Raw genomic sequence first — 11,808 nt, forward strand, 5'->3', positions numbered from 1 at the left:
GTTTTTCCTCTATTATCTATATATCTTCTCCATTCATCTATATATCTTTCCTTAGCTCACACTATGGCAAAATAATAAAATAAAATAATATATAAATAGGCATGTATATGCAGAAATATTTATACACTATAGTCATGTATGCAACAAATTCAGAAAGATATAAGACTTTAATGGTGATAGGAACTTAGAAATAATCGTGTCCAATTCCCATTTTTACACATGAAGAAAATTGTGGCTAATCAAAGTTACATGACTTAGCAGCGTATATTTAAAAAGTTGAAGAGAATATGGGAACCAATGCCTTCTTTCAATCAAGTCCTAGTTTCTTTCCTTCATTTCCTCTCCCTTTTCTGGAATTATAATTAGAACAGGAGAGCATACTGAAAGTATTGAGGCTCAACTGTTATTGCTCTCTCAAGTAATTTCTAAAATTAAAATTATCTTTTTAAAATATGTGATTATATTTATCTACCTGTAGCTTAATAATTGAATGCTGTGAAATTACACCAACCTAATAATTATTCTTCTAGTTTTTATCAGATAGTCAAATAGTTTCTGCTGATAATGAAAAATCTAATAAGCAAATCAGAAGTTGGTTATGATTATCAGCTGATGTAAACATGAGACCAAACCTCCCTGTACTTAGAAGTCACTGACTTTTGCATTGGTTTCAGAAGGTAGTCCAAGAGTGCTTCTTCAGATGATGTCTATAAGTTTGTAGATAATTAATTCTACTTGCTTTGCTTTGGGTAGAATAGCAATGTGTTGAACATTGTTAAGATCATATCCTCTCATAAAAACAACCAACTTCTAGTAAAGTATAAAAGGAAAATGAGCATATCTTTCATTTTTTAAAATAACTGAGGAATGATTATAAAGTCAGTAAAAAACTGACTTTTCTATAGTATATATTACATATGGCATATTATATGTTATATAATATTAACATTATATATTGTATAACTATTATAATGTATACCTGATTTGTTTTTAATATTTCCAATAAAGGAAAGTATAGAATCTCAATGCATGTGCAAGTGAAATTAGTTGTAATATATTTGGCCTTTAGCCAAATATTTGGTTCGAATACCTAGTTTCTGAAGATAAATTAGTGATCCTGGACAGTATATTGTGTTTGCTATAATATGGGCATAAGTTATCATAAAATCATGCCTGGTTCAATCCCCAGTGCCAAAACACATTTTTATTGTAACTGGTTTGAACCTGTTTCATTTCTTAGTTCTGAAATTACTAATTTTAACCATTAAAGCACAGTAACTTTTGATTTTATTATACTACTAGGAATTGAGCCCAGTACCTCACACATGCTAAGCAAGTGCTGTACTACTGAGCAGCATCCCCAGCCGTTTTTATTTTTATTCATTTAGTTATTTATTTTATATCTTGAGACAGTTGCCTGGTCTGGAACTTTAGATTCTTCTGTCTCAGCCTACTGAGTAACTAACATTATAGGCATTACACTATGCTGGGCAGGAATTTTAAACAGGTTTTCTTTCATAGTTAAACGCCCTTGTTTTTTAAAATTTTTTAATTTTTTCTAATTAGTTATACATGACAGAGTGCATTTATGCATTTTAATAAATCATACATAAATGGAGTATACTTTCTAATTTTTCTGATTGTACATATTGTAACTGAAAAAAGAAAGATAAAGTAAGGTCAAATGAGTGAATTATTGAATTTCTCAGTAAAGGTCAGGTAGTAGGATTTGTAAAAACCATGGTAATATTTTAGACTTCGTTACACAAATTACTAGGTATATTTAATTTTCTGGAGTTATTTAGTGGAGCCAGAAGCAAGACTCACGAATAAAGTAACCATATGTGTTTGTATGTATCCTTCCACTTGAAATCCTTAACTAATTCAACAGGGTGTATCTCCTTGTGCAGCTGATAAAACCCATCAACCAAAACTGTCTGCAAGGTGGCTTTGAACTGAATTAACTTTTACATAGCAGTAATAAGTACCACCACATAGTAATTGATTTACAATAATGTTTGGTTTTGCTTTATAAAAGATATAATAATGTAATATAGTACTATGGGATTCACAATCACATTTTCCTTTTTATTTTCTCTTCAAGTTGTCATTAGCAAAGTTCCCTCAATAAATTAGGAAAGAAGGAACATATGTTTCATATAATATATATTTTATATGTGTGTGGGTGTTTATATTTCAAGAGTCTCATGCTACTCTATCTAATGCAACTGGCAAATGCAAACATCTTGGAACTTAAAGGACAAATAGGGTTTTATAAATCAAATAGGAGATTTAGCAGTTGACATCTTTTATGCAGAATATTTCTTAGTAATTGTAGAACAATATAGACTTTTAAAATAATATTCTTATAGCCAATAATTATTGAGTGCCTAAGTGATAACTAGAATTATAGTGTCTGTCCTTATGGCTTAATTTTAAAATGAGGGTTCCATTATCTTTCTTTTAAAAGTTTTGAGGTCTTTTTTGGGGGGGGGTGGGTTTCTCCATAATGCAAAATTGAAAATGGATTTAAAACAATCTGTCTACATTTACCAGAATTTAAAAGTCACCCTGAGAACTTAAAGTGGGAGATCATTGTGTTATTTCTGCTTAAAAAAATTTTAATAGCTTTTTTTCCTCATGTGTTATTCATGATTTGAGGACAGGATGATCAATGGGAATAAAACAAAACTATAAGCTTTGTGGTGAGAACATTCAAACTGTCTTGGCAGTTTTGAAATGTATGATACTCTGTTATTAACGATTTTCACCAATTTATTCAATAGAAATAAAAGGGGAGCATATTCCTCCTAGCAGATTTTTGTACTAATTGAACCATCATCCCCATCCTCCAGTCTCCACTTCAATAAATTCAATTTAGATTCCACATGTAAATGAGAACTTTTGGCATTGTCCTTCTGTATCTGACATTTCACTTTGCATAGTTTTTTTGTGGTGATAGTTATGTTAACAACTGACTTGATTTAATTATTCCACAGTCTTCATAAATCATGGCATTATTTTGTACCCCATAAGTGTATATTAATTGTCAATTTACAGTTAAAAAAAAAAAGAAAAAAAGGAGAAAGGTAGATTACCTTTTGCACACATTCTACATGTTCTTAAACCCCACACCATTTCACAGGGTGACTGAGAAATTCTCGTGAATTAAAACCTTTCTCAAGGCACTGAACACTTCCTGTGTTGACTGACCTAGAGATTCATCCAGGATTGATGAATTGTTTGTTCTCTGCAGTTCATTTGCCATTTCTCTATAGCTAAATTAGTACTAACTACAAATGTAACTGTTACTGGTAATGGTACAGTCTCATTTTTACAACATGTCTTCATTACACTTGAAAGTCCCACATACCGTAGCTTCATAAAGTATGTATCCCACTGTCTGAATCATGTCCTTAAAAAAAATCTTCTAATGTTCTTTAACTACAACATACTGTGAAACCAGTTTTTTAAAAGCGTGCGGTTGAGCAGGGCACAGTGGTGTTTGCCTGTAATCCCAAGGCTCAAGAGGCTGAGGCAGGAGGATCCAGAGTTCAAAGCCAGCCTCAGCAACAGCAGGGTCCTAAGCAACTTAGTAAGCCCCCTGTCTCTAAATAGTGCCCTGAGTTCAATCCTTGGTACAAAAAAAAAAAAAAAAAAAAAGTTTCCTAGCATTATGCAATGTGTTCTCAGAAATTATTTGATCATGGTAAAAATTTTACAACACTAACTCTCCCAGCAATAAATTACTTTTAGAGTCCTAAAGTGAAGATTCCTTTTTGAGTAGAAAGCAAGTACTTCATTAATCTTTCTTTAGATTTGATTGTTTATCAGTAAACATTGATATTACATCAGAATTTAATTTTTTCCCTTGAAACTAATAATATGCAGTGGCTCTTTTTATCCATTGAGTGTTTTGTTTCAGACACTGATTCACAGGGGCTAAAAAAATAAGATAAGCTTTTTGCCATTGACGCGTTAACAGTTATGGCAGGAGAGAGAAAAATCAGTCACCATCATATGGTTTGATTAACTCTATGCTGGAGGAACAAGTACAGTGTCATAGAAGAGGGCATCCAGTTCAACTTCAGGATGAAGTAGTTATTCTGGTAAGTTTTCAACCAACACATATTCAGTGGTTATTGAAAGGTTTCCTTGAAAACTTGTTCCCTTAAGCTGAGCCTAGCAGGATACATAAAGGATGCCTAGACTGATAATGTAGGAGCAAAGATATCAGAAGAAAACTATATGCAAAGGTGCATGGGGAAGAATTTAGCATGTTTAGGCGACTCCAAAAATATTAGCAAGGCTGGATGATAAAGTGCTGTATGAGAAAAGATCTATGCTTTGGTTTAACTGTGCTTCCCCAACCCCAAGCATGTGCTGGAAACTGAATCCCCAGTGCAATAATGTAGGGAAGTGAGGCCAATTGAGATGTGTTGAGACAGAAAGGGCTTCACTCTCACGAGTGTATTAATGAAGACTGAAAGGGCGCAAGGGTTTGGAGTTTGAAATGCCTCATCCCCATGGTGATGATTTCCACCATGTTGTGAAACAGCAAGAAGACCCTCAATAGACGTGGTTCCTGGACTTTCCAGCTTCCAGTTTAATGAGCCAAATCAAATTCTATTGTTTGTAAATTTAAAAACAAAGCAAAAAATGAAAACCCAAAAGCTTTGGAGCCAGATGGACTTACTTTGCACATCATGAAACAAATACTTTCTAATCTTTGCAAGTTATTTGATTTTTCTCTCCTTTATTGTCCTCATCATAGGAAAACAATACCTACTTCCCAGGGCTGTGTTAAATGAACAAATGTAAAGCATGCCTGCTACAAGTTATGTGTCAATAAACATATATCTCTTGAGGATATGAAGGAAAAGGAATACATATATATTGTTGGTGGAAGTGTAAATTCTACCACTCTTGACGATCAGTGTGGAAGTTTCTCAAAAGACTAGTAATGAAATCACCATACCATCCCACTGCTTGGTATTTATTTAAAAGAATAAAAGTCATGTTTTCTCTCATATGTGGAAACTAGTGAGAAAAAGTGGGGAAAGAAGAGAGGTGAAGTCTCATGAAAATAGAAGGAAGACCAATAGATTACAGGAAGGAGATTAGGAGAGAAGGGGTGGGGGAAGTACTGAGGAATGAAACTGACCAAATTGTGTTTTGTGCATGTATGAATATGTCATAATGCATACCACTATTATATATAATTATAGTGCACAAATAAAAAATTTAAAAACCTACATATCTCTTCCCCAATTAGATATGGTTCAGCTCTCCACTAACCTTCCCCAGTAATATGTTAATTTTGGGAACAATGAATTGATAGAGAAGTAACAATTTGTGTATTTAGTTCAAAAGCACCCTTTCTTATAAGTTTCTACTCACAAATATTTTTCTATTCCCTCTTTTCTCTTTTAAATCTATATTTAGTAGAGACAACTCTCAGAAGCATAATACATATACAATTTTTGTGTTTCACCTTCTATGGTATATGTAAGCAGTTTTTATTGTTAGAATCATCAACAATTATTTTACAGAGGGGAAAAATGAATCCTTTCGAACCTTCATTTCTCAGTAGTGGTAAGTCCATGGAAATGCATTTTAAAACCAAATCATTCATGTCTTGGAGTTCAGTCAGTGTTTATTCTTCACTAAAACAGTGAATTACCAGTTGTTTAATGCTATAATGCTATAATGGGTTAGGCAACATTGGAAATTAAATCTCAAAGCAGTGCACTGTTTGATCAGCAAATATTAAGACATCCCACAAGCCATCATTATGTATTTTCAACAGTTTCCTAAATCTATTTTTTCAGCTACCTTTTGGGAAATATCCCAAGATAATTTACTAGATAAGTGCATCTATCTTCTAAAAGACATTTGGAATATTTCCCCTGAGACACTTTATAAAGAAAACAATTAGATAATTTAAACAAAGAATAAATAGGAAGGATGAAAGCAATCTAGCTTCATTAAAAAGCTAGTTCCGCCTCACCACTTTATTGAGGACCAGAAGTTATTTTGTTACTACACAACACCTCAGAAGTACAAATCATCTTGTAATCTTTTCAAGTGACAATTCATAGGGGAATTTCTGTATCCTATGGTATGTACATGAAGCAAAGTTACAGTCAAACGCTATTGTTGCTCTCACTACAATCCATCACTTAATTCCCTGCGCTGTTTCAATCTGTCCATATTCAGAACACAACAGGCAACCACACCTTATGGAATAATAGAGAGAGCCAGCACCTTTACATCACCCTGATCTAGGGATTTTAAAATATGGGGCAGATCTACCATGGTTCCCTTGTCCTCTTTTCTCTCTCCATCTCTCGTGGAGCTGGGCGTGAATCTCCCGGGCTTCCGTTTTGCACATGACTTGACATGCAATGCACAGTGCAAAAATACATTGACCCCTGCACAACTCAAATCTGCTTCTTTGGTCTTCGGTTTTCTAGTTTTGGGCCTCCAGGGTCCTACCACCCGTATCTGGGGTTCAAAGGAATCTCTTCCCAGGTCTGTGGGGCAAATGTACCCACTGCCGCGTGCGCAAACGCAAATCCCTGTCACCTCCAGCTCCGATCCCAGAGTCATCCATTGGAAGATTCAGAGGAACCCGAGGTCCCTGAAGATTTTTACATGCACTTTCCATCAGGAAATCCTGAAGAGTAAAGGACACCTGGAACTTAAGACTCTCCTAAATCTCTGTGATCCATTTGCCCCACCCTTCTGCGTTTGGCTTCACGGTGAGCGTCAAGGGTAGGATCCAGATTTAAAAAAAACGTATATGAATTTATTCCGGGTTGGCTCCTCCTTCTTCTGGGAAGTGGAGTTGCTCAGACAGGCTTGCAGGCTTTGTGCCGCTCCACGTATGCAACCTGCATTAAATTAGGTGGGGATAAGGTACTGGGGGGTAAAAAAGTCGTTGTGGGCGGCTGGGGGAACTTGCAATCAGTCCCCAGCAGCGGCGCGCAGATACGCTGTGACTTCGCGGTGGCCCCGCTCCTCAGCCAGGTCCACCGGAAGGCGGCCCCAGGCATCGCGCACATCCAGCCGTGCCCCTGCCCGGTGCAGCGCCACCAGCGTGTCTAAGAAGCCCTCCCGGGCCGCATCGTGAACAGGTCGGGTGAGGGTGGCAGGGTCAGCGCAGTTGGGTTCTGCGCCGTGGAACAACAGCAGCTCCGCCATGTGGGTGCTGCCCATCATCATGACCTGCGGTAAAGAGCAGAGTGGTCAGTTCGCAAGAGTAAGCAGAGAGATACCGGCTGGGGTGGGGAAGGTAGAGCCATTTTAAAGAAATTTGTATCATTTGTGAAATATCCAACCAAATGCCGAAGTGCGTACAAGCTTCTGGCGTCTGGTTTCTATTTGCTGATGCAATCCATTGCTCCCCCACCCCCACCATTATACTCTACTCAGCTCAAATTAAATTCCGTTTTATTCTTCAAACGTGCTGAGACAAGAAAGAGCTAATAGTAAAATGATTATCACCGTGGGGGAAAAATCCTTGATTTTCATGGGGACATGGGAATTTGTTAAATGATTTATGGTTGGAGTTGTTTAAAAGGTTTTTAAAGTATTAAATTGTTTCAGTTGTTGCTCCCCCATCCCTCATTAATCTAGGTCTAAAAATATTTAGTAGGTTGTCAACTGGTATTTTTTAGAAGTTGGAGTAGTTGGAGAAAATAAGAAACAAGTAAGTTTTTAAAAAAAAAGGTTTATTTCTCTTAGCAAATTCCCCGTGAAAGGCTTTTTTACTTTTTCATTGTTATGTGTATCTGTACTCACACGGATTGTTTTCTGATAATTTGTGTCAGAACTGGAGATTAGAAGGGAAGAAGTAAATCAAGTCATACCTTGCATCTTATAAGTGACACCAAATGATTTGCTTTAAATTAAGCAAATATGGTTCACCATATTTAATATCTTAAGTTAACATTATAGACATGGGCTAAAATTTAGAGTGTAATATATTTAATGTAGCAAAATTAAAACTACATTTACATTGCACAGAATTTTATAATGTTAAGTAGTAAACATTCTGCTGTATTAAAATGGATGTTAGCAGTAAAAGTAGAACTTGCATAGCTTAGAAACAATGATGCTTTTGTTTTGGAGGAGTAATCCTAGTAGCCATTTATGTACATGTACATTATGGAAGCATTTGTTTTATATTCTAAGATAATAATAAAATAATTTTTGGTAACTAAATGTCCAAAACAGTTATTTGTTCCTGTAGGTTTAATGTGTTTTGACATATACCTTGTAAGCGAAAGGCATTGCATGCACCCTAGTCTTTTTGACTTATTTACAAATATTAGAAATATTCATTTTCTTTACAGGTGGTGCACATAATCCCAGGGTCTTGGGAGGCTGAGGCAGGAGGATCAAGAGTTCAAAACCAGTGTCAGCAAGGGTCAGGCACTAAGCAACTTAGTGAGACCCTGTCTCTAAATAAAATACAAAATAGGGCTAGGGTTGTGGCTCAGTGGTCAAATGCCCCCGAGTTCAATCCCTAGTACCATAAAATAAAATAAAATTTACTATAAAAAATGAAATATTCATTTCCTCCCTTTAAAACTATGATAACTAAGTTATTTCTTCTAATGATGCGAAGGCTATTTTGATGCAGAGAAGTGGGGGAAGTAGTTTTTAGTATCTCAGAAAATGGTGATTAATATTACAAATAAAAAGATGCTTTTATAACTATTAATAAAAATTTAAGTCATTAGGAACCACTTTAAAGTATCTTTGCTTCTTTAAAATATCTCATTTGTTATACCACTTTTCTAATACTTTAAAAGGGATGAACACTTTCTTAAAAACTGCAGTATTAACAAGATCTCTTAATATTAGCTTAGTTTTAAAGTGTGATGGTGAGATTAATACTAAATATGATCACAATAGTTAACAGTGAAGTATGAAAGAAGTATCTTAGATTTTAAAGAAGTTTTAAAAATCAGTACTAATTATAGCAGGGTTAGAAATTGAATAACTGTATCTTAGCTATTCTAAAAGGACCTAATAGTTGCTATAGGAATGATTTTGTAACCCAAGCTTTGAGTATGATAAACAATAAAAAAAACTAAAGAAGCAATTTTTTTTTTCTATCATGCATCACTCAAGAGACACTGCTAACATAAAATAAAAGGCATTAAGTACTGTGGTTGGGGAATTCTGTCTTATTCCTTTGAATTCAACTTGTCTCTATGAGAAAAAATATAAAAGATTTTATACAGTTGCTTCACAGTTCACAGTGAATTCTTCCACGTACTATGATTTTAATTCCTTAAATTCAGTCCAGATTGTGTAACCTGGAATTTATCTTTATTCTGGAAAGTAGACGGACAAAACAGTCTTCCCTAATTGGCCTTTATTCCCTCATTTTCTCTCCAGTTGAATTTCTTACTTGCATCTCTGGTTATGAGATGCAAAGCAAATATTGATATTTTCCACTACAAAAAAGAAAAGCGAGGATTATGGATGCCGCTCAGTCATAGAGCACTTGCCTAGTATTCACCAGGTCCGGAGTTTGATCCCCAAGCATCGCAAAGGGGAAAAAGAAAAGCAAACTGAAGCAGTGGTTTGTTCGAACTCTACTTTTTTTTTTTCTTTAGGATTTTTTTCTGGGCAAAATTCTGCCTTGCACCTTCTTCAGCAAGAGAGCAGAGAGCAAGAGACAGCAGCCTAAGTCAGTGTCAGCGGAAATCTGAGTCGCGGCCCAGATTCAAGGAAGGCGCGCCGCGCGCTCGCGCGCCCCCTGCCGGCCGGGCCCGGGGCCCCAGCTACCTGGATCGGGCGCCTCCCGAAGCGGTTGACTCCATTGGGATCTGCACCGGCTTCCAGAAGCTGCCGCACCTTCTCCACTTGTCCCCGCGCCGCGGCGCTGGCCAGGCCCGCATCGCTGCCGCTGCCGCCGAGCATGCCCTTGTCCTCTTCTCGCATTCCTCAGCCTCCAGAAACTGAGCGGTTCGGATAATCCACTGCTGACCCTGAGTTTAGCGACCCTCCACTTTCTTCCACACTGCTGGGGCGCACTCCTCCCTCCCCAGCAGAGCGAGGCTTAGCTTCACCCCCCTCTCTCTGTCCTTCTGCCGTTTGGGGCCGGTGCAATGGTGGAGTGGTTAACTTCGGATTTTTTCTGGAGCCGGAGAACCAGCGAATGCTCGTGGCTCGCTCCTGGGAAAAAGCGCCTGACGCTGCCGCTGCCTGACTGGCGGAGTGGGGAGCCAGCTGCGAATGAATTCCGTTTCCAGCTGGGCTGCCCGCCCGGCTCTCCCCACCCCCCTAGGCTCCGCCTCCTGTCCCGCAGGCCAGCTAGGGCGCGTCCCTGGGGCTGGGGGAGGCGTCCAGCAGCGGGCCGGTGACGTCACAGACCGTGGGGGCGGTGTTTAGAGCGCGGAGCGAGAGGGGCGGGGCGGAGGGAGGCGGGCAGTCAGCCCAGAAGATTCTAACGTGGAACGCTCGCGGAGCTGCTGGCTGGGTGTCTGGTAAAGTGAAGGCTTCGTGTTTGAAAATATTGACCCACTGAGCTCAGCTCCTAATCCCCAGTAGGTGGAGCAAAGGATTTGTATTCCTTTAGTCCTAGGCCAACAGGTCTGGAGACATTAGTCGCTGCATTGTAATCAAGTAGCTGAGTGAAAACCTTTGAAAATAACTCCTACTTTCTATAGATGCCTGAAAATGACAGCTCTGCACCTGTTAATGCAGGGTAGATTCATCCCCAGGCAGTACTTAAACTTCACTAGTTTCACATCGTGCAGTAACCTTAGCAGTTTTCTTTTGGGTGTGCCTATTTGACTTAGTCATCCAGAAAAATAGTGAAAAAAAAAAATCTGAGAATCCTCTTTTGCACGTCTTTTAATCTTTTTATCTTTGAATTGTGGATATGATTCTGAAATAAATAACTTTCTTTTTAGAACTAAGAGATCAAGGCTAGCAACCTGACATAGGTAACACATATACAGATACATTTTAAGAATCTGAGACTCCTGCTGGCACATGCCTGAAGTTTGAGCTACTCAGGAGACTGGGACAGGAGGATCACTTGAGTCCCGGAGTTTCAGGTCAGCTTGAGCAGTATAGAATGACCCTATCTCAAAACAACAACAAAAAGCTTAAGATCCCAGTTTCATGATATTTGTGCAATGTATCTTTGTTTGCCCTCTAACCTATATAAACCCACCTCAGCGTATGTTTGATTTTTATTTATCATGAGTAATAAAGGACATTTATGCAGTAATAATGAAGCATAATAAAACATGGGTGTGGTACTGGGCCTGTCATTAAACTGGCTGAACCTGTCATTAAATCCACTTCTGAAGATTTAAAGATCAAGTGCTTCATTTCTTCCTAATCTTCCTGAGTTTGAATCAACACATTTATTACTTGACAGCTTAAAATATTACAACTGATACTACATTGAAATAGGAAGAGAATCACAAGTTATACATCTGCTAAAAACACTGCTTGACAGTGGACATCTGCTAACACCAAAGAATTATTTGCAAATTAAGTTCAGAGTCCTGAGGAACAGTCTCAAAGGGGAAGCTTTTTGCTTTCATGTTCAAAAACGAGAGACTTCAGAATGCATTTCTTCTAGCATACCTTAGCTCAGATTTCCCCTTTAAAAGTTAGGAAAAGCTTTTTCCTTAAGACAGAAGGGCACAGAAGTGGAATTTGGGGATGAAGATCTACAGACTGAGTTTCAAAGGGGCTAAAATTCACCTTGATACAATAGGGATAGAGGCACAGTTAGTTACAATTTCTCTCTCTTTCCCACCCCATCCC

At 37.8% G+C, this 11,808-nt stretch overlaps 1 protein-coding gene across 1 annotated transcript; it reads right to left on the minus strand.

Moving 5' to 3' along the window:
- Positions 1-5,983: 5,983 nt before the first annotated feature.
- On the minus strand, positions 5,984-11,338 carry LOC306645123 (cyclin-dependent kinase 4 inhibitor B). The gene is made up of 2 exons (XM_079112440.1): positions 9,808-11,338; positions 5,984-7,230 (listed from the first exon to the last, which is right to left on the minus strand). Exons 1-2 carry the CDS (start codon positions 9,961-9,963, stop codon positions 6,970-6,972), a joined length of 417 nt encoding a protein of 138 aa, XP_078968566.1. The 5' UTR covers positions 9,964-11,338; the 3' UTR covers positions 5,984-6,969.
- Positions 11,339-11,808: the final 470 nt, after the last annotated feature.

The sequence above is a fragment of the Sciurus vulgaris genome (genome assembly GCF_902686455.1).
Source record: "Sciurus vulgaris genome assembly, chromosome: 15".
Lineage (NCBI taxonomy): Eukaryota > Metazoa > Chordata > Mammalia > Rodentia > Sciuridae > Sciurus > Sciurus vulgaris.

Coding starts and splice junctions, on each gene's coding strand:
- LOC306645123 (XM_079112440.1), bottom strand. CDS start 9,963: ATGCGAGAAGAGGACAAGGGCATGCTCGGCGGCAGCGGCAGCGATGCG. Junction 7,231..9,807: donor TCGGGAGGCGCCCGATCCAG/GTAGCTGGGGCC, acceptor TCTTTACCGCAG/GTCATGATGATGGGCAGCAC.